General features: G+C 40.5%; 1 protein-coding gene across 9 annotated transcripts in view; it reads right to left on the bottom strand.

Annotated features, from left to right (window-relative positions):
- The window catches only part of ACE2 (angiotensin converting enzyme 2), an 85,246-nt gene that overhangs the window by 30,720 nt on the left and 28,364 nt on the right, over positions 1 to 26,162 (bottom strand). For all 9 annotated transcript variants that reach the window (XM_007500876.3, XM_007500875.3, XM_007500874.3 and 6 more), the window contains 5 exons: positions 14,240 to 14,398; positions 9,911 to 10,004; positions 8,517 to 8,660; positions 3,309 to 3,421; positions 2,335 to 2,440 (listed from right to left, as the gene is read on the bottom strand). In XM_007500876.3, the coding sequence (XP_007500938.2) occupies positions 2,335 to 2,440; positions 3,309 to 3,421; positions 8,517 to 8,660; positions 9,911 to 10,004; positions 14,240 to 14,398 (616 nt within the window). The remainder of the gene's footprint in view (positions 1 to 2,334; positions 2,441 to 3,308; positions 3,422 to 8,516; positions 8,661 to 9,910; positions 10,005 to 14,239; positions 14,399 to 26,162) is intronic.

Consider the following 26,162-nt stretch of genomic DNA (forward strand, 5'->3'; position numbering starts at 1 on the left):
AATAAATAAATAATGTTAGTTTGTGGGGGTTTTTTAAGTCACTGTGTGGCTCACAGGAGTCCTTTTCCTGAGTTCAAAACCCCAACCCCAACCTATACTGCCATGATGGTAATGAAGTTAGCATCATTTTTCTTTTGAAACCCTCACCTTCCATCTTAGAATCACTACCGTGCATTGCTTCCAAGGCAGAAGAGTGGTGAGGGCTAGGCAATGGGGGTCAAGTGACTTACCTAGGGTCATACAGCTAAGAAGTATCACCATTTTAGAGAAGAGATGGTCATAAGGTGAAGTGGCTTGTCCACAGTTCCAATGTCAGTGTCAGAACCAGATTTCAAACCCATGTGTCCTGACTCTATGCCCAATGCTCTTTCCACTCTTCCAGGCTTCACTGCTCTTACCTATTTTAGGTTATAAACTTCAAGAGGGAAGAGCAGAGTCCAGGATGAGCTTGCAAGGAAATGCTTCTGCTGCTCCCAGGTCTGTCCAGCTCTGCACATTCCATCCCCTAAGCTCCCCTAGGTCTGAAGCCAATGCCAAGAGGGAGAGCGGGTTGGTGTGCCAGGAGTCCTGGCCATGCCCAGGCCCCTTCTGAGCTGACACAGAACAGCTGTGGTCTCTGAGTAGTAATGGCTGAGGAACTCCTGGGGCACTGCTCAAAATGAGCAGAGAGCCCCGACGCTCTTAGATATTGTGAATAATCCCCCCCAAGCACTTCAAGTGAGCCAGCAAGAAGAACAAGGAGTTTCTGAGGTTGTGATGCGGGTTCTCATGAAAAGCTAACGTACCAGGACGGGTGACGTGATGGATAACACTGTCCTGGTATGGAATAGGAGAACATAGAGAAAAGGTTTGATCAGAAGGTAGCTCTCCATCAAGCTATAACAGACAACTAGAACCCTGAAAGACTTTGAGCCATTGTTCACTTGCCAGAACAGAAGCTCCTATGATACTGTGTGTGTGTGTGTGTGTGTGTGTGTGTGTGTGTGTGTGTGCAAGCGCACTTGAAGGGAGCGGTGTTCTTTTGCAGCAAGCCAGTGAGCTCTGGGAACCCCGCTTTAGTCACCTGTAGACTTCAGTGAATTGTCAGAGGAGGGCAGCAGAGAACACCACCTGCAGCCTGAACTGGGATTTCTGCAGGGACCCTCCAGAAAATTGCTCAACCAGAGGAATTCTCATACTGGGATTTCTTTTCAAGAACATGGAGACATTAGGATCTTTGGAACGTGGCTTCCTAGTCGAAGCCTTTGGGTTGTGTGTCTCTCATTCACTCAATAAACCTTATTTCTCCAATATAAGAGATCCTTTCTTCTATTTAGTGCCTGGAGGACAGGGGTTAAGAACAGCCAAGATACTGATGGAGCCAACAGAAAAAGGGTTTGGAAGTTTACTAGTCCAGGGAATGGGTGCCAAAAGAAGAGAGAAAAATCTCTAGGTTGTCTATTCCCACATGAATAGAAGGTCCTTGAAGACAAGAGTTGATTTGATTTGGGTATCTGATTCCTTGCAAAAAGTTTGGCATATGATCGGGGCTTAATAAATGCTTATAGACTGGCTGACTGACTGATGAGCCGTTTTGACCCAAGTGTTCCAGCTACAGCATAGGACTATTTATATTGGTCTCCTCTGAGAAAGGGGAATTTGGTGAGGGATGCGTTTGGAAATATGTCTTCTTTCTGGTGCTAAGGAATTCATCAAAGGTTTTGATCCTCTGATAGGTAACTAGTAACTTCATGATTCTCTGAATCAAGCTTCCTGAAACTCAACTTGTGGCAATCCTGCAGGAAGAGTCCTTCTAGCTACCTTTTAAAGATAAAATAAGTGAGGTTCAATCATCTTCCAGTTGTGCCCAACTCTTTGAACCCCATTTGGGGTTTTCTTGGAGTAGTTTTCTGTCTCTAGCTCATTTTACAGTTGAAGAAACTAAGGTAAACAGGGTGAAGTGACTTGCCCAGGGTCATACAGCTAATAAGTGTCTGAGGCTAGATTTGAACTCGAGTTTTCCTGACTTCAGGCCTAATGTTCTATTCACTGTGCCACATATCTGCTCTAACTAAACGAAGAGGGTAGTTTAATTTGGGAGAGAAGGCATTAGAGGAGACCCTGGGAAACAGTGTGGCTGGTCTGGGGGAATGGCTTCCAGCTTAATTCATCATGCTTACTAACTAGGTGCTAGTTCAATTATGTCTAGCTGCTAGAGGCTTGGGAAATGCAATCAACCCCTTCAAATTTCAACTCCTTCATTAAGGCTCTGTTTGCCCCTGTGCCCAAAGGCAATGAACTCCCCAGGACCAATTTAAATAAATAGGAAAAAAGATGGTAGACTGCCTTTATTACCAAGCAAATGAGCAGGAAGGCCCCCAGTTTCGCTGATTAGGGAGCCATAGGTGTTCCTCATCTTTCTCCTCACATAGGCATGCAGATGTTCATACAGTGATTTTATCTGAAAAACAAAAATGACAAAAATCACAGATGCCAAAGTATAGAGCGGCTCAGTCTCTCCTCCCATGCCTGTGACGTCAGAGGTGGGAGCTCTGTTATATACTACGAGTAGATGGGGAAAAATGTTCTCCTCCTCTGCGAAATGTGCAGAAGTCAAAGGTACTTCTTCTGCTCCTTTTTTATGGCGATCCGTGCTCCTCCGGGCTTAGATTTATGGATTTATGACCAGAACTCCTCTGACAGAATACATCATTTTTAGGATGTTGCCTGACTTGATTTTCAACAAGCCAGCCTGAACTAGGTAAACGTCAAACAAGTCAACGAACAAGCTCTCACTTTCCCATCTCTAAGATGATAGTGTGGGACAAGACAAGCTGAGCTGCTGGAAGGAGGAAGTTTGGAGGGAAGGTCCTGGCATCCGAGTGTAAGGAAAGGAAGCTGTTGTGTGGAATCCATAGGAAGTTCCCTGAAGCCCCCACCCCAAATGAGTGAAGAAGGAAAAGAATAAGGACTGGGGGGGGGGGGGGATGGAAAGGAAGAGGCCAGCGGAAGAAAAGGCCAAGGGATGATTCGGAAAACGTTCCTAGTCTCATTTTTCAGTCACTGTCTAGGAAATAGGGAACAGCGAGTCAGGTGGGCATTTCCATGCCTTTTCTACCTGCAGAAGATGGCAAGCTGGGATGATTAAACCAGATAACCACAGACTCTTCCAAAGACCAGATTCTGTGACCTTATCAATTGAGGCAAACTAGAAAGCACTAAGAAGGATAATTGCACTTGATAACAAGATTAATCATCCACTAGCAGCCTGTGTATGAGGTCCCAAATGGCAGATCAAATGTGAACTGACACCCTGACTTGTGCACTACCTGCTTAAAGGTATTTTCCACATCCTTTTTCAGCTGAGGACGGCTGTAGACATATTCACTTGGTTCTTCAACTTCATAATCTCCTCTCCAATAATCCCCATAGTCTTCATAGTCTATGGAAACAAAACAAAACAACAATTCAATAAATCCTGAATGCAAATGGCGTCGAAATCGAAAGGCAGAATAATAAAGATTGACTTTAGAATAAACAGGACTTGGGTTTCAATGCTGCTTCTGACACAGTAGTTGCGTGACCAGAGGCAATTCACAGTCTTTCAGTGCCCCAGGCAACTCTCTATGGCTATAAATTACAGCTGAATTGTTCATCTGCCTCAGGGGATGGAGTTTCCACAATGAGAGTTCCCTTCAATGATGAAGTCGTAAATCATAAAAAAAATGTGCCAGGCACTATGCTGGGCACCAGGGAGACAAAGCTGAAAAATGACCGAGTACCTGGTTTAAGGGAATATGTAGTAAAAGAGAAGAGATTCAAATTAACCAAAACGAGCATGATCAAGGCAGAACATATTTAACCGTAGGATGGATCCTGGGTAATTCACTTCATCTGGATGGTCTCGCCCTTATCATTCTTCGGCCTTGGAATGGTTAATATCTATTCTAAGGCAGGACGTAGAGGTTAAAAAGTAAAAGAATATATTAAGCACGAAGGTAGGGCCTCTGCAAAATGATTTCTGACAAGAGAAAAATTTTAGCTGGGGACTCACAAGCACGAGAGAGGTGGGATCTTAAGGAGGAGTTGAAGGAGGAAGATTACGTGTAAAGGTAGAAGATGTGCATGAGAACAAAAAATAGGAGAAAGGCTGGGGAAATCAGAGGCCATTTAGAGGGACAGGGTCAGGTCGTCTTGGAAAATCGCTATCGGGGAGTAGTAAGAAGCTTGGAGCCAGAATGTGGAAGTCTTCAAGTGCCAGGCTAACTAGTCTGTATTTTGTCATAGCAGAAATAAAAGAGGCCATTACAGACTTTTGGCAGGGCAGTGATAGGCTCAGACACATTCATTAGGAAGATTATTTTGGCCAAATCTGAAAGATTAATTACCAAAAGGAAAGACTAGAAGCAGAGAGATCAGTTAAAAGGCTAGTGTAACAGCTCCGATAAGAGATAACGAAGCCTGGTTGGTTGGCAGCATTTGTGGAGGAAATGGGACAGATGCAAGAAATGCTATGGAGGTAGATTCAACAGGACCTGGCAAGAGATTAGACAGAGTAGGAAAGGAAGAGAGGAGAATCAGAGAGGTCAACGTTGAGGCTGAATACAGAAAAAGTGGCAACAATGTTTATATAGAAATTTAAGGTTTGCAAAAGGTTTTATAATATTCTCTCATCATATTCTCAGAAAAATCATGGCAGGAGTTGCTGCTCAGGTGTTTCAATCATGTCAGACTCTTCATAATCCCATTTGGAGTTTTCTTGGTAAAGATACTAGAGTGGTTTGCCATTTCCTTCTCCAGCTCATTTTACAGATGAGGAACGAAGGCTAACGGGGTTAAGTGACTTGCCCAGGATCACACAATCAGAGGACAGACTTAAACTCAGGAAGGTGAGTTTTCTTGACTTTAAGCCTGGTGTTTTTATCCACTGAGCCACCATTTTATATATGAGGAAACTGAGACAAACAGAGGCTAAATGAATTGCCCAGAATCACATAGTTAGAGGCTGAGGTAGAATTTGAACTCAGGTCTTCATAATTTCATTTCCAGTACTCTATCCACCTGATCCATCTTACTGCTTTTAGATATTAGTGTTGACAGAAACAGGAATGTTTGAGGGAGAGCTGGGTTCTGGGGAAGACGATGAATTCTTTTTAAGTCATGTAGTCATGTTGAGTTTATCAGTGATAAAAGTAGGTGGAGATATTCAGTAACAATGAGAAATGTGGAACTGAAACAGAGGGAGGCTCAATATATAGATCTGTGAATAATTAGCACAGAGTTGAAAAATGAAGCCTTGGGAATAAAAGAAGACAGAGGGAAAATGTAGAGGAATAGAAGGACAAAAGACAGAGTTGAGGAAGATTTCTGCATTTAGGGCCAGGGAAGGTTAAAAAGAAAAGAGATAGAGAGTTATAGCAAAGAAGGGGAGGGCTTTTTTCCCTCAAATTAATGCAAATATATAAAATTTGTTACAAAAATAAAAAATACAAACAGTTTAAAAACAACCCCACACAAAATACTTTTCACCTTCCTACCAGTTTTAACCACAATTGTCAGTGGCATGGAGACTGACCCAGAGAGGGCAATAAAGGATGTATAATGCCTGGGAGAGGCATGGAAGGCGGTTCTTCATCAGAAACTTTAGGGATCATGCTCACTGAGAAGTCTATGGTGGTTTGTGGCAGAAGAGTTCCTGATAAGTGCTCAATAATATTTTATAGTGTTTGGGGCCTTTGGTTTGAATGTTTCTCAGAGAAGAAAAGACAAAGAAAGACAGAACATATGAATAATTCTTACAAGAAACTGATGAAATTAATTTCTCCATCTCTGCTATGGGCAAAAGAAGTGGATAGAATTCTAGTCTGGAGTCAAGAAAATGTGAGTTTAAATCCCACCTAAGACACTATCTCTTTTACCTTGGGCAAATCATTTAACCTTTGTCTGCCTCAGTTTCCTCAACTATAAAATTGGGATAATAGTAACACCTATATGCCATGGCTATTATAAGGATTAAATGAGATATTTGTAAAGCTTTTAGCACAGTGTCTAACATATATTAGGTACTTAATAAATGCTTATTTCCTCCCTCTCTCCCTTCCTTCCTTCCTTCCTTCCTTCCTTCCTTCCTTCCTTCCTTCCTTCCTTCCTTTCTTCCTTCCTTCCCTCCCTCCTTCCTTCCTTCCTGTCTCCAAAGGTAGACTTTCCAGTCTTTCAAAAAGAAATTGCATGACTATTTGTGGGAAATGTTATAGAAGGGATTTCAGTTTAGATGTCCAGAGGATCTAGGTTTAGGTCACAGTTTTTCTATTGGCTATTTGTGTGATCATGAATGAGTCCCTTTCACCTTTCTTGAGTCTCAGTTTATATGTATATTTTGTTTTATTGATCTTTACTGATAATTGCATTTCATTGTTTGGGTTCCCCCCCCCAAAAATTAAAGGCTTGTGGCAGCCCTGTGTTGAGCAAATCTATCATGCCATCTTTCCAACAGCATGTGCTCACCTCGTGTCTCTGGGTCACATTTTGGTAATTCTCGCAATATTTCAGACTTTTTCATGATTATTATATGTTATGTTAATCTGTGATCTGTGATCTTTGATGTTACTATTGTGACTGCTTTGGGATCTCAGAAACCAAGCCCATATAAGAAGGCAAAGTTATCAATAAATACTGTGTGTGTTCTGATTGCACCACTGACCAACAGTTCCCAGTCTCTCCCGACCTCCTCAGGCCTTCCTGTTCCCAGATATACAACAATATAGGACAGTATTACACAAACTTAGTTGATAAAGCAGTGGCAGAGTTTGAGAGTATCAATGACAATTTTGAAAGACGTTCTATTGGGGGTAAAATGCTATCAAACAGCATTGCATGGTATGGAGAACTCTTTCATAAAAAAAGAAGTCAATCAATGTGGCAGACTATATTGGTGTCTTACTTTAAGAAATTGCCACAGATACCCCAACCTTCAGCAACCACTACCCCGATCAGACAGCTGCCATCAGTACTGATGGCTCTTTACTGGCACGGAGGTGAGACCCTCTACCAGCACAAGGATGACAACTCTGAAGGTTCAGAAAATGGTCAGCATTTTTTAGCAGTAAAGTATTTTTTAACCAAGGTATATTTTTTAGACATAATACACTTGCACACTTAATAGGCTACAGTAATAGTGTAAACATTACTTTCATACATCCTGAAAAACCTAAAAAAAGAATCATGTAACCATTGCAATATGCTTTATTGAGGAGGTCTGGAAGGTAACTTGTAATATCTCCAAGAACGCCTGTCTATATTTGTAAAATGAAGGGGTCAGATGAAGTGGTCTCTAGGATACTTTCATAAGGTTTAAAGTTCTACCTGGGCTTCAGGTAAACCTCCTTCCTTCTTCCAGTAGGTTTACCCTGTCCTTAGCTTACCAAATCCACATCTATTTAATCCTAATACTTTTCAGTTTAAATCTATGACTTATGAAGTCTCCTCTAAATTTCTGGTTTTGTATTCTTTCATCTACTTCTGGTTTTTGCTCTATTAGTGCAAATCAGTGGGCCACACTCAACAAGCACTTGCAATGTGCTAGCACTGTGATAAATTCTGAGGCTACAGATACAAACAAAGAATGCCTTGCATTCTAGTGGAAAGCTGAAAAGGGATAGGTGCCTGCATATCGCAGGGGGAGGGGGACAAAGAGAGAGAGGAGAGATAGAGAGACAGAGACAGAGATGGGGGAGAGAGACAGAGAGACAGAGACAGAGGGGAGAGAGAGACAGAGAGACAGAGGGGGGAAGAGAGAGAGAGAGAATCACAATTTAACATTATCTGAGTTGTTTTATATGTCTATTTTAAAACTCTTCCAAGACAGAAGATTTTGTGTTTAAAATATTTTTATTCATAATTTATCATAATCCTATATTATTTAAACATAAGCACCAGATAAATTTGAATGGTAAAGGTTAGGCAATGAGGATTAAATTATTTGCCCAAGGGTCACACATCTAGGAAGAGACCATATTTGAACCCAGGATCTCTCATCTTTGGGCTTGGCTCTCAATCCACTTAGCCACCTATCTCCCCACCCCTCACCTCTGCCCAATTACATTTTAATCTCATTCAGGGCTATTCGGGGAGTTTTGTCAACCACTGGCTATGAGTCTGACACTGCTGGGCTAAACTATCTTTAAGGAGTTTTCCAGCTCAAAGAGTCCGTACTTCTTTGACATCCAAATCAACTACCAGTATCTTCAGAGAGCCCTCTAGATCTTCAAAGCTACTGAATGCTTGATTTAGGTAAAGTCAGGTAAGATAAAAAAAATTAATTTCACTTCATTATTTTTGAAAGGCTGACACACTCAAAGAAATCAAGTGGAAATTATGATGATCTCATCTTTTTCACAATCTTCTTCCCCAAATATCCTGAGTCAAAAGAGAATCCTAAATTCAGTGAAAGCCTTCATCCTTAGTTAGGAGTTGGAAGATACCACTAATTTTCACGTATGAGAAACATGGTCCCTCTAGAGAATAAAACATAAACTTACTATTTCCTTTAGCAAGCTCATTTTTTAGTTCCACATATTCTTCATATAATGGCCTCATTTCTTTGCCAACTTTAGATCTCCAGCCTTCCCAGGCCCACAGCCTTTCATCATAATCTGTGCTTTCATCCATGATTTTGTCCAATCCTATTAACACAAGAATAAAAGTGGTGAGATATATGTATTTTTTCAAGGTTAGCCTAAATGGCCTCATATCTTTTAAGCCATTTAACAATACTCTTAGAAGGCATTAATGAAAGAATAAGACATAGAATTCTGACAGAGGTTAACCAAAATGTTGAGATTTTATGTGTTTAAAATATTTTTATCTATAATTTATCATAATCCTATATTATTTAAACATAATCACTAGACAAGTTTGATTATTTGTACCGATATGCAATGCTCATTTGATAGAACTTTTAGAGAAATGACTCCTTTTTCTATTAATTAGGTGATTAGCTATGGCAAAAGCCACAAAATATTTTATTAATCCTTCAATTGACATTTAAAAAGCACCTCTATATGCTACCCATTATTGCTAAGCATTGGAGATAAAGACAAAAATTAAAGAGATTATGTACTCAAGAAGTTCACTTTCTATTAGGGGAAACAACACACATATATAAATATATGCAAATTAGTGGGCAGCTAGTGGCTCAGCAGATTAAGAGCGAGGCCTCCAGATAGGAAGTTCTGGGTTCAAATTTGGATTCAGATATTTCCTAGCTGTGTGATCCTTGGGCAAATCACCTAGCCCCCAGTGCCTAGCACTTATTGTTCTTCTGCTTTGGAACCAATGCATAGTCTAGATTCTAACACAGAAGATGAGGGTTACTTTTTTAAGTATATACCAAATGAATGCAAGTTAATTGGAAGGCATTAATAGTTATGAAGTCAGAACAGCTAGGTGGCTCAGTGGACAGAGCACCAGGGTTGGAGGTAGAAAGTCCTGGGTTCAAATTTGACCTCAGATACTTCCTAGCTATGTGACCCTGGGCAAATCACTTAAACCCCATTGGCTAGACTTTACCAATCTTCTGCCTTAGAATTGATGCTTAGTATTGATTTTAAGTCAGAAGGTAAGGGTTTAAAAAAAAACAACCAGTTATGAGGTTGAGGAACTAAGGTTGAGGTGTACTTGGGAATCTAAGACTAGGAGGTGAAGGAGAGCATTGGAGGTACATGGGAAAACCTGACTGGAAAGTGGAATGATGAAGCAACAGGAGAGGCTGATTTAGCTGGACTACATGAAGGAGAAGAATGTATTCTAAGAGTGGAAAGGGAGGATGGAGAAAGGTTAATTGTGCATTTACGCCAAAGACATGTACATTATCCATTATCCCTTGGAGAGCCTAGAAATGGGTGGTAAAGCCTTAGCTTGGATCATAGAGTACCTGGTTCAAGCAAGAAACATTGCTGGGGAGTCTCAGAGTTACAGACGGACCCGGTACTGTAGAGAGTGCTCATGGTATTCAAGATGGTGTTCAGCTATAATGAAAATATTACAATGTTAGAAAAACCAAGGCAGAAAACATATGCAGAATAATTGAGGCCAATATGCTGGCCCTCCATTTGACAATGGAATTATCATTTCATATTTATATGGCCTGGAGGAACAATGAATAGAACTCTTAGACCTGGAGTCAGGAAGAGCTGAATTCAAGCGGGTCACATACACTTAGTCTGTGTCTGGGCAAGTCACTTAATCTCTGCCTGACTCAGTTTCTGCATCTGTAAAATGAAGGATAATAATATCACCTACCTCATAGAGAAGATGTAAGGGTCAAATGGTGTAAAGTATGTAAAATGCTTTGCTGAATGACCTGGGACAATCCTGACAGGCTTATGACAGGGAACGTTAATCACCTCCAGAGAAAGAACTATTGGAGTCATCTTTCATATCAGTGCATTTATAGTTTTATTGGGGGGCTTGGGGTTACATATGAGTGTGCTCTTACAACAATAACCAATATGGACGTGTTTTGCACAGCACTTTATGCTCTTCTCCACTTACCTGCCTTGAAACAAGTAGTATGGGTCAAAGATGAGATTTGAACCCAAGTCTTGTGACTCTAGAGCCAGTATATTTTCTATGGTACCAGACTATCTCCCACTTGATTCTCTCATGAAACAACCATAGGGGCAGCTAGATAATAGCATGGTAGATAGAGAATCAGGCCTGGAGTGGGGAGGATCTTGGCTCAAATCTGACCTTAGATATTTGTGTGAGGTCGAGCAAGTCACTTAACCTTAATTATCTAGCACTTGTTTTTCTTCTGTCTTAGAATTGATATTAAAATATAAGGTTGAGGTTTAAAAAGGGGGGGGAAATGGGAAACAATAGAGCAAAAACCTCTGACAAAGGTCTAATTACTCAAATTTACAAAGAGCTAAAGCAATTGTACAAAAAATCAAGCCAATTCCCAATTGATTAATGGGCAAGGGACATGAACAGGCAGTTCTCAGCCAAAGAAATCAAAAGTATTAATAAGCACATGAAAAAGTGCTCTACATCTCTTATAATCAGAGAGATGCAAATCAAAACAACTCTGAGGTATCACCTCACACCTAGCAGATTGGCTAATATGACAGCAGAGGAAAGCAGTGAATGCTGGAGGGGGTGTGGCAAAGTAGGGACACTAATTCATTACTGGTGGAGTTGTGAATTGATCCAACCATTCTGGAGGGCAATTTGGAACTATGCCCAAAGGGTGATAAAAGAATGTCTTCCCTTTGATCCAGCCATAGCACTGCTGGGTTTGTACCCCAAAGAGATAATAAGGAAAAAGACATGTACGAGAATATGCATAGCTGCGCTCTTTGTGGTGGCAAAAAATTGGAAATGAGGGGATGCCCTTCCATTGGGGAATGGCTGAGCAAATTGTGGTATATGTTGGTGATGGAATACTATTGTGTTCAAAGGATAATAAAGTGGAAGAATTCCATGTGATCTGGAACAACCTCCAGGAAGTGATGCAGAGTGAAAGGAGCAGAACCAGGAAAACATTGTACACAGAGACTGATACACTGTGGTACAATCAAACATAATGGACTTCTCTACTAGCAGCAATGAAGTAACCCAGGACAATTCTGAAGGACTTATGAGAAAGATGCTATCCACATCCAGAGGAAGAACTGTGGGAGTAGAAACACAGAAGAAAAACAACTGCTTGATCACATGGGTCAAGGGGAATGTGATTGGGGATATAGACTCTAAGTCATCACCCTAGTGCAAATATTAATAATATGGAAATAGGTCTTGATCAATGACACATGGTAAACCCAGTGGAATTTCACGTCAGATAATGGAGGGGGGGGAAGGAGGGAAAGAACATGAATCTGGTAATCATGGAAAAATATTCTAAATCAGGTAATTAATTTTTTCAAAAATAAAATAATTAAAAATATAAAGAAAAAAAGAGAGAAAGGAAGGAAGGAAGGAAGGAAGGAAGGAAGGAAGGAAGGAAGGAAGGAAGGAAGGAAGGAAGGAAGGAAGGAAGGAAGGAAGGAAGGAAGGAAGGAAGGAAGGAAGGAAGGAAGGAAGGAAGGAAGGAAGGAAGGAAGGAAGACAAGAAGTTATGTATACAAGGTCACCCTGCCAGAGAAATAGAACTGCAACTCAAATCTTTCATCTGCAAATTGAGTACATTATCTACAATAGTAATATTTGCCTCAGCCTACATTAACTCATTAATTAGATGAACTCATGTAAAAGGAAATGATCATACTGGGTCTGATATAAATAGTGTGTTTATGTCCCTCAAATATGCATATTTATATAAAAACAGAGGCAGTTATAATGAGTGTTATTTTTCACTGGGTACCTAGGTATGTGTATGTATATATATTTACATGAAAAGTATATAAATATATATTGATTTTATCAAAAGATGTTTAATTTTAGAGATTTAGTCTATGTTCTTTTACCAACTAATTTTAGAGGGTATATCTGTGTAATTTTGAGAACATTTTCTTATAGGAGTGAGCTTTAGGTAAAGAAGGATTAGTAAAGTTGTTTGGTTTTTTCCCCTGTCTTCCAGACTGTCCTCCTTATCACTATTAATTCTTTAAAAAAAATTTTTAATTCTTACTTTTTGACTCAGTAACAACTCTAAGACAGAAGGGCAAGGGCCAGGTGATCAGGGTTAAGTGCATTGCCCAGGATCAGACAGCTAGGAAATGTCTGAGATCAAATTTGAACCCAGATCTATCACCACTAATTCTTCCTGAGAAGATTTAGCACAAGTAATAGACAACTTGAATTTCATTCTAAAGAACAATAAAAATATTCCTGCCTCTCTAACCCATTGCTGGAGGTGTCCTAAGGTTTATCTAGACTAGTGAGGGCAAACCTTTTAGAGGGGTGGGTGATATGAGAAATGTTCTCAGATGCCCATGGTTAAACTTTTGCCTAGCCCTTACCTCTCTTCTGCCTTGGAACTGAGACACAGGATTGATTCTAAGGCAGATGGTAGAGTTTAAAAAAAAAGGTGGGGAAAAAGCCATTGGCAACTTTGAACTAAGTGATAGAGATTTAAAAATCCCTGTATAAATACAGAGGCTAAAGCCAGTGAGCCTAATTTAGACCCTGGAAGAAGCCAAAACTATTAAGAAAAAAAATCCTAGATGAATATCAGCCAAATTTGAGCTTTGGGGTATGTTGATTTTTTTTAATTCTTGGTGATTTTCCTTTTCCTTTTTTTTTACATTTCATTTTTCAGGGTTTCTGAACTTCTGGGAGTTTTCTTGCAATCCACAGAATCATGTCATGTACAGGAAAGCTGGAATCGATCAGTTCTCTGATGACGTTCGCAGGGCTGCCCTAGGTCACAGAGGAATGGGAAACTGTTTTATATTGTCCCATTCTACGTCTTCACTTCTTGCCATGCACAATTCAGGATCAGGACATGCAAGTGAGAACTACAGAGATCCTAGGCAGAAAGCAAAAGCAATTGACTGAGAGTCAAGAGAGAATTGGGTCCAAATCCTCATTCTTTTCCTTATGTCTGGGGTGACCTTGAACAAATCAATATACATTGATAAATCTTATTTTCCTCATCCATAAAATCAGCGTTTGATTAGATAATCCCTACTCTAATGTATAACTAGATAATCCCTAAAATCTTTTCTTAGTCTATTTTGATTCTAAATCAATAAACTCTGAAATTTATCACCTTAAAATTCTACCATAACAGAGTCCAAGATAAAAAAAGACCTTGTTCCTGAGGTATTTCTGGGGGCAGCAGGTTGGCATAGTAGATAGAATGCCAAGATCTGCAGTCAGGAAGACTCATTTTAAATCATTTCTTGCTCATTTTTTTATTTTCTTGTATAACATATATATTATAGATAAAATATGTATATAATAACAAAAATGGTTTTATTTATTTTGTTGTCACTTAGCTCTCTTTGCCTCAGTTTCCTCATCTGTAAAATGAGCTGGGGAAAGAAATGGCAAACTACTCCAGTATCTTTGCCAAGAAAACCAAAGATTCAAGTCTGAATCCAACCTCAGATACTTATTAGCTATGTGACTCTGGCCAACTCACTTAACTCTATTTGCCTCGATTTCCCTATCTGCCAAAAATTCTGGAAAAGGAAATGGGAAATCACTCCAGTATTTTTGCCCCCCAAAAAGGGGTCATGAAGTGCTGACTGAAAAATGACCAAACAGTCTTTTAGCTCTTGTGACCAGCATAGAAGGTTTTGCCAACTTAACTTACCCGAACACTCTGCTCAGTGGACAACACTGCCCCTTCTTTCTTCTGGAGAGACTTAAGCTGAAGCTTGACTGTAGCGTTTGTAATTTCATTGAGTGGATATGTTCTGGAAATGCTGGACTGGTTTTCATAAAACGAAGACCACCTGGCAGCGGCTTCATTCTGTAACAGAAAGGAAGAGGCCAGAATCAAGGAACTGCTTCAACCAATGAGACCCAGGATTGTAGTCATATGTCTGAGAGGGAGCGTTCCTTGAGAAGCATCGTCTTTGTCCCTGAATGGTTTAATTTTCTTCTTTATTTAGGGTCATGGCTCAAAACTAAGGTTCACCTCTGAACTCTCTGGGATCAAAAGTCCTCATCTTTACCCCTCGTTATATCTACTTGGCTTCAAACTAGACCATTAGAGATTCTTCTGAGGAGTAGCTAAGTCCCTGGCTCTGAGCCCCCTGGGAGCATGCGTCCTCTTCTTTAACCCTGCTCCCCCCAAGCCCCCTTCCACCTCTTCCTCTGAGAACTCTCATCAAATAAAAATGATCATTGCCCCTGGCAAGAGTGTGTCAGTAGACTTGCCCTAATGTTCCAGTCATCATCTCTGTGACTTTCCAAGCTATAATAGCTTTTCCTTGCTCCCACTCTTATAAAGTGTGACTCTTATAAAGGATGGGACTGTCTGAATTCTATAACTGCTCCCCACAATGCATCACCAATAGTAAAAACTTTGGAATGAATGAAAAGTGCCATTTCTTCATTCTTAAATAGCTTAATTCTCTAGTTTCATCAGGGTCTGTGTTCAAAGATCAGGGTCAGCAGAACACATCTGGTTAGCATTTATTTTGGATCTAAAGACCAGATTTTCTGGTCACTTGTCTGTGGGAGTATAAGTGCCTTCACTTAGTCGCCTTGGAATGTCCAATTCTTATTCTTAACAGCTTGACAAAAGATGGGAGTTCATCAGTTATCAAGAGAACAATTTTGTGGACTACTAACAACTATGTAAAAGAGTGCTCCAAACCACTGGTAATAATTAAAAATGCAAATCAAAAGAAACCTGATGTTTCCCTTCATTAAACTGGCAATGATGACAAAATATGGGAATAGTCAATGTTGGGAGTGGGAAAAAATAGTCACACTCGGGCATTATTGATGGAACTGTGAATTAGTATAATTATTTTGGAAAGCAAATTGGAATCATACAAAAAGAGTAGCTAAAATGTTCATATTCTTTCACCCAGAAATTCTTCTGTTGGGCATATAGTCTAAGGAAACTGCTGACAAAAAGAACTCCATATATATCCAAAATATTTGTGGCAGCACCTTTTTATGATTTGCAAAGAATTAGGAACAAAGTAGATATCCATCAGTTTGGAATTGGCCAAAAAAATTGTAGTACATTTTTATAATGCCATGCTATGAGATAGTAAGAAATCATGACCAGGATGCATACAGAGAAAAATAGAAAGATTTCCACGAAGAATGCAAAGAAAGCAAAGTCAAGAAAGTGGAATCATACAAAAACTGTATCAGTATAAATGGAAAGAGGGACCATTTCAAAATACTCAAATATGAGTGTTACAAAATTATAAGAACAAGCTTGATTCCAAAGAAGAAAGAGCTGAGACGCTTCTTCCTGTACCTATGCACAGGGGGAATCCATAGGTAGATTTTTTAAATGTATTTTATGATTTGAGTTTTCTGCTTTCCCCCCTCTTCTCTTTTTTAAAGCCTTACCTTCCACCTTAGAATAATATGTATTGGTTTCAAGGCAGAAACTAGGTAGGCAATGGGGGTTAAGTGACTTGCCCACCTCAAACCCAGGACCTCCCATCTGTAGACCTAGCTCTCAATTCACTGAGCTGCCTAGCTGTCTCTACCTTCTCTCTCTCTCTCTTTCTTTTCTTTTCTTTTCTTTTCTTTTTAATTCTCTATTATAAGGGATAACTATCTGGGAAGGACAGAGGAAGAACAAAAGGGGGAAACCCTGCGATGTTAAAATGAAAGATATCAATTTTTTAAATCATTTTTAAAAATTGGAGTTTATGGACATTATTCAAGGAAAAAACCTTGGTAGAATAGCCAACTCCCAATTCCAATTCCGTGCCGGAGTAAAATACCTTTCACAGGAAATGGGAGTCTACTGCTCTTAGATCTCTAATCGAGAGCTCTTAGAATTCCCAATCTTAAAGGGCTTTAGAGAGGCAACGATAAGCTACAATGAGGAGAAAGCATAAAGGTTCTTTTTTTTTTTTAATTCTTACCTTCCATTTTAGAATCAATACTGTGCATTGATTCCAAGGCAGAAGAGCAGTAAAGGTTAGGCAATGGGGGTTAAGTGACTTGCCCAGTCCTACAGCCAGGAATGTCTGAAGCCACATTTGAACCCAAGACTCTTATTTGCCCCCTATAAAGGTTCTTCTTCAAAAATAAATGGAAAATATGTGCAAGATCATCCAATATGTTTACCATTTTGGAAGATTTTTGGAAATCTCCCCAGGTACTTCCTAGTTTCCCCTTGGAATATCATCAAGCATGTAGACTTCCCCTAATTTTGTAGCATACTTCCCTCCCCAGGCTTAGCAGGTCTAAAACTTGCATTCATTTCCCATGTTCCTGAGTCAAAAATCCCATTCCCATCAGCTATGGCAACCAAGACTTGATGTGACTTAAATCAATTGAGTTCAGTTTATCAAAGATCTGATGGATATTCAACTATGAGCTAAGACCTGCGATGGATATTGAGGAAGTATTAAACATAGTCCTTGCCCTGAAGAAGTTTATGGTGAAAGGTGCTGCTTAGGTTACTCAGTGGTTTGAAAGCCAGGCCTAGAAAGACAGGAGGCTATGGGTTCAAGTCTGACCCTAACCACTTCTTAGCTGTGTGACCCTGAGCAAGTCACTTAACCTCAACCGCCCAGCCCTTACTACTCTTCTGTCTTGGAACCTATCCACAGTATTGATTCCAAGATTGAAGGAAAAGGTTTTTAGAGGAAGAAAAAAAAAAAGAAGTTTCTATTGGAGCTAGAAGAAATGGCAAACTATTATCAGGGAAATTCCTTTGCTCCCTTACATCCTCGTGACTCCTAGCCTAAAATATCTGATAACTCCTGTAAGACCCTGAGAGGATCATCCTCCTTGGATTGTCCTTTAGATTTGAGATGGACAGAGAGATGCACCTCCAGGCTACATCTCGATACCATCAGACTGTATCTCGGATATCCATCTGCCCCCTAAACTAGTAGGGTCACCCCTAGGTCTCCAGACAGACCCGGTCAGATGACCAAACCTCGCACTGAATGCCTGAGTGTTTACCACTCTAGAGTCACCATGACACAGCATTGCGTCTACACTGTTGTAAAGAGTATAAAATCCCCAGAATTGCCATTGTCTGGGGGGCAGCTTTTCCATCCATGCTGTCCTTTGTCAATGTGGAATCTAGAAGTCCCCAAACTTGAAGCCTAGAAAGATGAAATGAACCCCAGTTTACTTATCTTAAAGGTGAACGCCTCAGGTTTGAGCCTGTTCCTGTGAGAATCCACCCGGAGGGGAATCTCAGATTTAACAATCCACTTCAGACAGGGACTAAGCCCAAGCCAAAGTCCAGTGACTCTTTCTCTTCAGAAGCCTCTCCCAGTATATCACACCCTCCTTCCAAAGATTGAATTCGGGACCCTCAGCTAGCGAGACTCACATGATACCTACTGCACCAAAGAGTCACTGGACTTCGCCTTGGGCTTAGTCCACGATGACACCTCCCAAGGAATGGCTCCCCATCTTGCTGTTCCACCTTGCTATCCTCCTGGCCATTCTCAACATTACTTTCTAAATTAATAAATTTCTCTTTTTCTTTTTAAGCTAAGTTTTGGAGTTTTGCATTCTTGCAAAAGGGATCCTTCCTGAACCCCAGGGGTGCACCTCTAGCACCCCACAACAGAAACATTAGATTTCTAATCCAACTCTTAATTTTACAGAAAGGAAATTGAGGCACAGCAGTTGCTTTAGAAAGACAAGACAAATATTAGGAAAACTTAAATAGCAGTGCATGGTTATTTGTATGAGACCAGGTACCCCAATATTGGTTTATAGGCAATTGATGCTAAAGGAATTCATTGGGGAAGAAGATGAATATGGGACACCATGACTGAGATACAACTTTCATGAGAGTAATAGGACTTGATCAGAGTCTGGAAGGATTGTTAGGATTTGGATAGAAAAGGATACGGATTGTAGGACATTCCAGATGTGGGAAATCACTTGAGAAGGAAGGCAGGGAAAAGGGAAGCAGCAGGAACAGTTTAAAAGCTAAGGGCACTGAGCGGAATGGAACAGATTATTTAAGGTGGGGAAAGGGGATTAAGACTGGAAGAGTAGACTGACAGCAGATTATTGAAGCCTTGCCCCAAAGACTTTAAACTGCAACCTTTCAATAGGGGCTTTCGATGGAGGGCTTTTCAGCAGTGCTATGACATGATGAAAACAGTACTTCAGCATGATGGGCTCCGAAGTCGGGGATCAAAGAGCCAAAGCATGACAACAAAAGGTGTCTGGGGCATGACCCCACAGCGTGCATGATCAACCAGTCAGAAAAAGGTAAAGCGGGGACCAGTTATATCCCATGTCCCAAAGGATGCCAATTTGATGGTAGCCTCTAAGAAAACCACACCTGGCCTTCACCCCAATACCCCAACACTCTGCTTCTTCCCACCTCTGTACAACCTTCCTCATTAGGGAAATTATAAGGAATTTTTTTAAAACCCTTAACTTCCATCCTGGAATCAATACTGTGTATTGGCTCCAAGGCAGAAGAGTGGTAAGGGCTAGGCAATGGGGGTCAAGTGACTTGCCCAGGGTCACACAGCTGGGAAGTGTCTGAGGTCAAATTTGAACCCAGGACCTTCCTCTCAATCCACCCAGCTACCCAGCTGCCCCAGGGAAATTATAAGGAATGACTCACTGTATGGTTCCAGGTATTAACAAATCATTAAAGTATTCAAGATGTATTCAATAGCTGACTCTAATGAAGAAAGTGCTCATGTACCAGATTTATGGATATATTTCTAATATTTCACAAGATTGATCCGGATCCTTGAATTGAATTGGAGCTCAAATTTTGTGTCTTAGATTACCGATATGATGCTAATTTTTCTGCCAGTCACCTAATGGATTAACTGTCCCACACCCCCCATTCCTGGTTGCCTCATTAAAATCCAGTCTACCAGTCTGTCAAAAAGGGGGCTCTACACCATGAGAGCAAGGCAACCCAGGCTTGACATTATGCTGAAGAAGCCTGTGTCACAGTGCCTCTTTTCCCTCTCTAGGTCTTCCCTACCTCAAGCTTTAAGCCCTCCCCTCCCCCATTCCCTCAGTCCCCAGCTTCCCTCACAAGAATATCTTGTGGCTGCTGGTCAGCTACACCCACACACAAACAACAGAATCAGGCCCTAGACCATGGGGAAACCCCTTTCCCTTTACCCTTTCACATCCCTTTATGGCATCCCAAAGACAATAGAGGCTGCTGAGTAAGATGCCCCTCTCTGGCTAAAGGGACAGGGTGTGTAAGCAAAACCATTTGAAGACCACCACTGGATTAGAAAAGGAGAGGCAGGGAGGCCCATAGCAAGAGTCCAAGTAAGAAGTAATGAGGGTCTGGAGTGGGAATATTAAAAGAAAGGGAACAGAAACTGGGTCATGATATTATCGGGGAAATTCCTTGGCTCCCTTAGGCCCTCCGGACTTCCAACTCAAACCATGGGACCTCGAAGATTACCCTCCTTGGATTGCCCCATTGAATTGCGATGGACAAAGAGACCCACCTCATTCATCCTCCAAATCACAGAACCACCCCCATTCTCTCGGGCTAACATCCCCCCCACAACCCCTTGACCCAGAGTCACATTCTCACTGCGTTAGAAGAATATAAAAACCCCAGAAGGGAGGCATTCTGGGAGCAACCCCCCAGGTTGTTCCACTCATGCTGTTTTGCTGGCCAAAAAATTTACCATTGCTAATAAATCTCTCTCTTTACTTTTAAGCTAAATTTTGGAGTCTTGCATTTTTGTGAATGGTATACTTCCTGAACCCCAGGGGTACACCTCTACACCCCACAACAATACCAAGATGATGCCAATCCCTAATGCTCTAGAAGAACCAATGCTATACAGAGGTAGAGAAGCAAAGGGCAGCAGTGGGAATAGGGTAGTTGAACCAAGAAATTGAGTCTAGGTACCCCCAAATCTCATTCCTCATCTCTGCCTTTATACTTCTCTCACCATCAACACCTTCCCAACCCCAATCTCAAATTTGAAATATTACAGGTTTATCTTGTAAGTAAATACCTCATTAATAATTGCAAAACATTTCAGTTTATTCTCTGGCTCTTAAAACTTGTTATTGGGGGCAGCTGGGTAGCTCAGTGGATTAAGAGCCAGTCCTAGAGACGGGAGGTCCTAGGTTCAAATCTGGCCTCAGCCACTTCCTAGCTGTGTGACCCTGGGCAAGTCACTTGATCCCCATTGCCTAGCCCTTACCACTCTTCTGCCTTGGAGTCAATACACAGTATTGACTCCAAGATGGAAGGTAAGGGTTTAAAAAAAAAACAAAAACGTGTTATTGTTCATCATTCATTTTTGAAGAGGACCAGTGGCATTAAGGATGATGTCTTGATTCCGCCATAAATTGGATGTGAGGCGGGTCACACAAAGTCATTCATTCACCTTGCTTTCTCTTCCAATCATCAAAGTCCAGGGGTGAGACAAAAGTCAAGATGACTGGAAATTATATATATATATATATATATATATATATATATATATATATTAGAAGATACAGCTTCATTTCCTTTTTTCCCTAATCACCTTCGGAAACAGACCTAATTGCTGGGTGGTATTGCTGGGTCAAAGGGTACACAGTTTTATAGTTCTCTGGATTCCAGATTGTTTTCTAACAGGATTAGATCAATTCACAGTTCCACTAACAGTGTATTAGTGTCCTTACTTTTTCTACATCCCTTCCAACATTCATCATTTCCCCCTTTTGTCATTTTAACCAATCTGATATCTCAGAGCTGTTTTGATTTGCATTTCTCTACTCAATAATGATTTAGGACATTTTTATATGGCTATATGTAGCTTTGATTTCTTCATCCAAAAATTGTCAATTCATATATTTTGACTGGGGAATGGTTCATATTCTTTTTTTTTTCAGGAGTTTTACATTTTATAGAGGAATAAGATATATACATAAATGAGTGCATACAAAATAAATACAAGGTGAATTTGAAGGGAGGAGGGAATTAGTAGTAGGAAAAGATATCATGTAGAAAGTGTTACTTGAGAAATTTTGAAAGAAACAAAGGATTCTAAGAGGCATTACAAGTCACTCTAAGGCATGAGGGACAATGAGACATGAGTAGAGATGCTGATGTGTAAAACTGAGCAAATCATTAAATCTTGCTGTACTTTACATTCTATAAAATGGGAGAGGAGAGAGAATTGGATAGCTGGTCTCCAAGGTTTCTTCCAGTTCTTTGATCCCACTAAATGAAGTTTTCTGGATTGTCCCAAATCATGGAATAAATTGTGAAGATTGGATTTAGCTATCTCCTGATTGTAACAATGAAGATACTTAGCTTTTTCTTTATTGTGAAGATAAATTGTAATCTCCTGATTGTAACAATGAAGGTACTTAGCCTTCCTTGATAGTGAAGCTAGAATTGTAAGCTACAATCTATTTTTAGATTTTAACTACAAAAAAGTGTTAAGTAACTACAAAAGGTGAACTTAACAAAAGAGGTGTTAAGTAACCCAAAAAGATATACACTAGCCAGAGAAGGTAAGAATAAAGAATGGACAGTCCTGGAGAAAATCTAACCAAATAAGGTGAGAACTAAAGAATGGGCAGTCCTGAAGAAAAGCGTCTGCTGTGATTGGTAGACCTGAAAATTTAGGGGAGATGACACAAGAGAAAAAGATCTTTAAAAAGAGGACCAAAAGGCAGAAGATCATTCATTCAGGCATTGACTTGGAGGATTGACTGGAAGACAGACTCTTGAGGAGCAACCAAAGGCAGACACCCAGATTTCTTTTAGACTGCCGCTGTTGGTGAGTGAAAAGCTGACTTAGTGATCCCACCTTTCTGGAGGTGTGAAGCCTCCAGGTAAGGCCCATCTTCTTGAGACTCTCTTCCCCTTGCCAGGGCTTAGAAATTCTAACTGATATCAGAAGAAGACAGAGTTTTCTCTCTCTCCCTCATTCCTTAGTATCTTCCTTCTATTGTAAATATTGTAAATAAACTACCATAAATTCCATTTGCTTTAATATTTCATCTTAGGATTTAGAAATTAAATCCCAGGCGACCACCTAAATAATATATATTCAGAGTCCAACCACAAATAAATTTAACAAAATTCTCTTTCACGGGTCTAATGATGGCATTCTCTCATACAGCTATCTTTTCAAGGTGCTCTAGCTGACTAATGCTCAATGCTAAAGACATCAGCAGCAAGGTTCCATGTTTGATTCCAGAAAAGGCTTCATTTTCTGTTCCCTAGCCACAAATGAACCCCATGATCCCTGGGGTGTTGACAGGTAAATGCTCGAGCCATAATCTACATGATGGAAGGATATGAATATATCAATAAAGTAAATTCATCCCCACAACAGAAGAAAAAAAGACAAAGAACCCCTCATATTCTTATAAATTTGACAAAGTGTTGTATGTATTTTAGATGAGACTTCTATACAAAAATTGTTTTATAGACAATGGCCCAGGAATGCAGTGGATGACCGTGGTGTCTTCGATATCTGGCCAAGTTTTAGGCACTCCCCAATTCTTGATTCAGCCAACCATTGGAACAAATCATTCTCATCTGCCCATTCCATCAAAGGAAGTCTTTATAGGTTTGGGATAGACACCCTCCTAATGCATCGACAGCTCTGAGGCCTTTCAGTTACCCTCAACCTGGTGTAGTCCATCTGTCAAGATGATTTAACTGGGGTGTGGCCACTGAGCATGTTACAGCTTCTTGGAGCCCCCTGAGAGTTAGGTGAAAGGTAGAAATGAAGGAGGAATAAGCAGCTCTGGAAAGGGCTCAGCAAGCCCTCATACCTGAGTTGCTAGTCCCCCCAGAGCATCCTCTACATCCCACTTAAAGCTATTTCCCAAGAGGTTGTCATTGCCTCTAGCCTTTATTCTCAGGATAGGTATTTTTATATGATGCTCTTGGCTTCTATCTAGAACTTTTAGCCCCAGATGCCTGCACTTTAGAAATAAGTCAAAATTATGACCTTATCTTTATACTTTTTTCTGCTCCCTCCTGAGTTATTTTTTGCAATGGTATTTTAAACCTATTAAATGTCCATACCCTCTTTCTACTCATCCAGAACAAAGCAAAGTCTACACAGTTCTCCAGAGGAATGGAAGGCAGCTCCTAGAGGCTGTACAAGTCAGAAGACAATTTTTTTAAATGAACACTCCAAGTCCATAAGGCTTGTGCACATAACCCCTAGTCACTGTGAACTCTTAGAGACAAGAGTTTTTCAGACACTCTCTTTTAAGAGACTTAACAAGAAAGAAAAAGCAACAATAGCCAAAACTAAAAGAAATCCTAGCAGTAGTGGGTGTTGCTGATTCTGGAGATCTTTACTTCTATCACACATTTGCCCTGCTCTAGAATGACTGAAACTCAGAAACATATTGGGCATTCTCTAACCAAGTCCAGGCAACTAGGTGGCTCAGGAGACAGAATCCTGAGCCTGGAGTCAGGAAGACTCATCTTTCCGAGTTTAAATCTGACCTCAGATGCTTAATTGCTGTGTGACCTTGGGCAAGTCACTTAAACCTGTTTGCCTCAGTTTTCTCATCTGTAAAATGAGCTAGAGAAGTAAACTGTAAACTATTCCAGTATCTTTGCCAAGAAAACCCCAAGTGTTGTCACCAAGAGTCTTAAAAAATCAAAGAACAACAAACCCAGTTCCTCCATTTCATAGAGCTTTTTCCTTCAAAAAGCCCAACTAAGGCACATAATGTGTGGCACAAGAGTCACATAGCTAAGAACAGAATTGGAACTCAAATCCCCTGGGTATTATGCTTTTATGTGATCACATCCTAGCTCACCCCCTGAAATATAAGCTCAGTGAGGGCTGCTCTTAAAGTCACATCATCATAGCTCTAAAGGTTGAAGACCCCACAGGGACTTTCTTGTCTAAGCCTCTCAATCTACAGATGAAGAAACTGAGGCCCAGGAAGGCTTAAGGAGCTTTACATTGTCATACTGTCAGGGTTTTTTTTAACCCTTTCCTTCTGTTTTAGACTCAAAACTAAGCATCAGTTCCAAGGCAGAAGAGCAGTAAGGACTAGGCAATTAGGGTTAAGTGACTTGTCCAGGGTCATACAGCTAGAAGTATCTGAGGCCAGATTTGAAGCCAAGACCTTTTGCTTCCAAACCTGTTTCTCTTTCCACAAAGTCACCATCTTTGTATAGGAAATATATTTCTCCAAAGCCTAGGATAGGATCATATAAAGGTAACTAAAAGGGTTGTTTGCAAAATTCACCTAAACTGATCATTCTGAAGATAAATGAGGAGGGAGTCAAGGGAAGGTCGAGAATCTTCATGACTCCTGACCAAGGGTGTTAAGAGTAGAAATCGCATTCCCTCCCTCAATAAACCACATTCATTTTTACTCCAAATACTGCAGTTTAAGGCCTAAAGCTGGCTTGGAAACAGTCCAGGAATATATTGCATTTTTGCTGTAATTAATCACTTCAACATAAGCCTGTTTGTGGCAATATTTTTGCCCATTTTTCTACTTTGAGAAGCTGATATTTTTTTAACAGCATTGTGAGATTTGTTTATTCAGAGGAAATTTTAGCATTGATTCCTTAAGATTCCAGAACAAGAATGACTCATTTTTCTCCTCTCCTTCTCCCTGAGCCAACTTTTACTTTGCCTGGATGATAGCAAAACCCTTCCCATCACTATAGACGTAAGGAGGGCAGTGAGGACAGGTCGAGGGCTGGAAACTGGTAAGAACTGAAAGAGAGCTCAAGAATTGAGTACTCCAACATTTTCATTTTACAGATCTCAAATTTAAAGCTAGAGGGAACCTCGAAAGCCAACTAGTCCAGCTCTCTGATTTTACAGATGTGGAAACTGAGGCTTCGGGAGGATAAGTGATTTGTCCAAAGCGACCCAGATAGCAATTGCAAAGTGGGCACACAGGGTAGCATGGGTACTCCGACTATAAACCTCTGGTACTTTGGGTTGTACTACGCCACGTGTCAATGGTGTGTAGATGGCAGGACTCCTCCCAGGTCCTACAGTTAACTAAGTGGCAGAGGCAGTTTTCTCCTGGTCTCAGAATAAGGAGAGCAGGGTGGAAGAAGAATCTCACCATTCTTAGAACATCTCTAAACATTAACTCAAGTATAGATACTCTAGTTGTGAGATCTTTGCTCAAGGGACCTGACATACTCTTGGAACAGCCAAAACATGTTTGTGTTGAGGTAAACAAAGCCAGAAAGCAAATGGAAGTGACAGCTCAATGGAAAGAGCATTTTCAGATTCCCCTTAAAACTTCAAAGACAAGAGTCAGCAAAATTGGTTTCATCCAGTACCCAAAGGCAACAAGAAATAACATTTCAGGGGTATCGGGTCATCTCAGTTTACTGCTTTCATGATGAGCACAAATAGACTTTTAAAATAATTACCAGCAGGGGCAGCTAGGTGACCAGTGGACTGAGAGCCAAGCCTATGAGGTCCTGGGCTCAAATCTGGCCTCAGATACTTCCAAGCTCTATGACTCTGAGCAAGTCACTTAACCCCATTGCCTAGCCCTTACCTTTCTTCTGCCTTGGAACCAATATGGTTCCAAGGCAGAAGGTAAGAGTTTAAAGAAAAAAACAAACCTATTTTGGTTTTTATTTTAATGTT

This window comes from Monodelphis domestica, chromosome 8 (genome assembly GCF_027887165.1).
Source record: "Monodelphis domestica isolate mMonDom1 chromosome 8, mMonDom1.pri, whole genome shotgun sequence".
NCBI lineage: Eukaryota > Metazoa > Chordata > Mammalia > Didelphimorphia > Didelphidae > Monodelphis > Monodelphis domestica.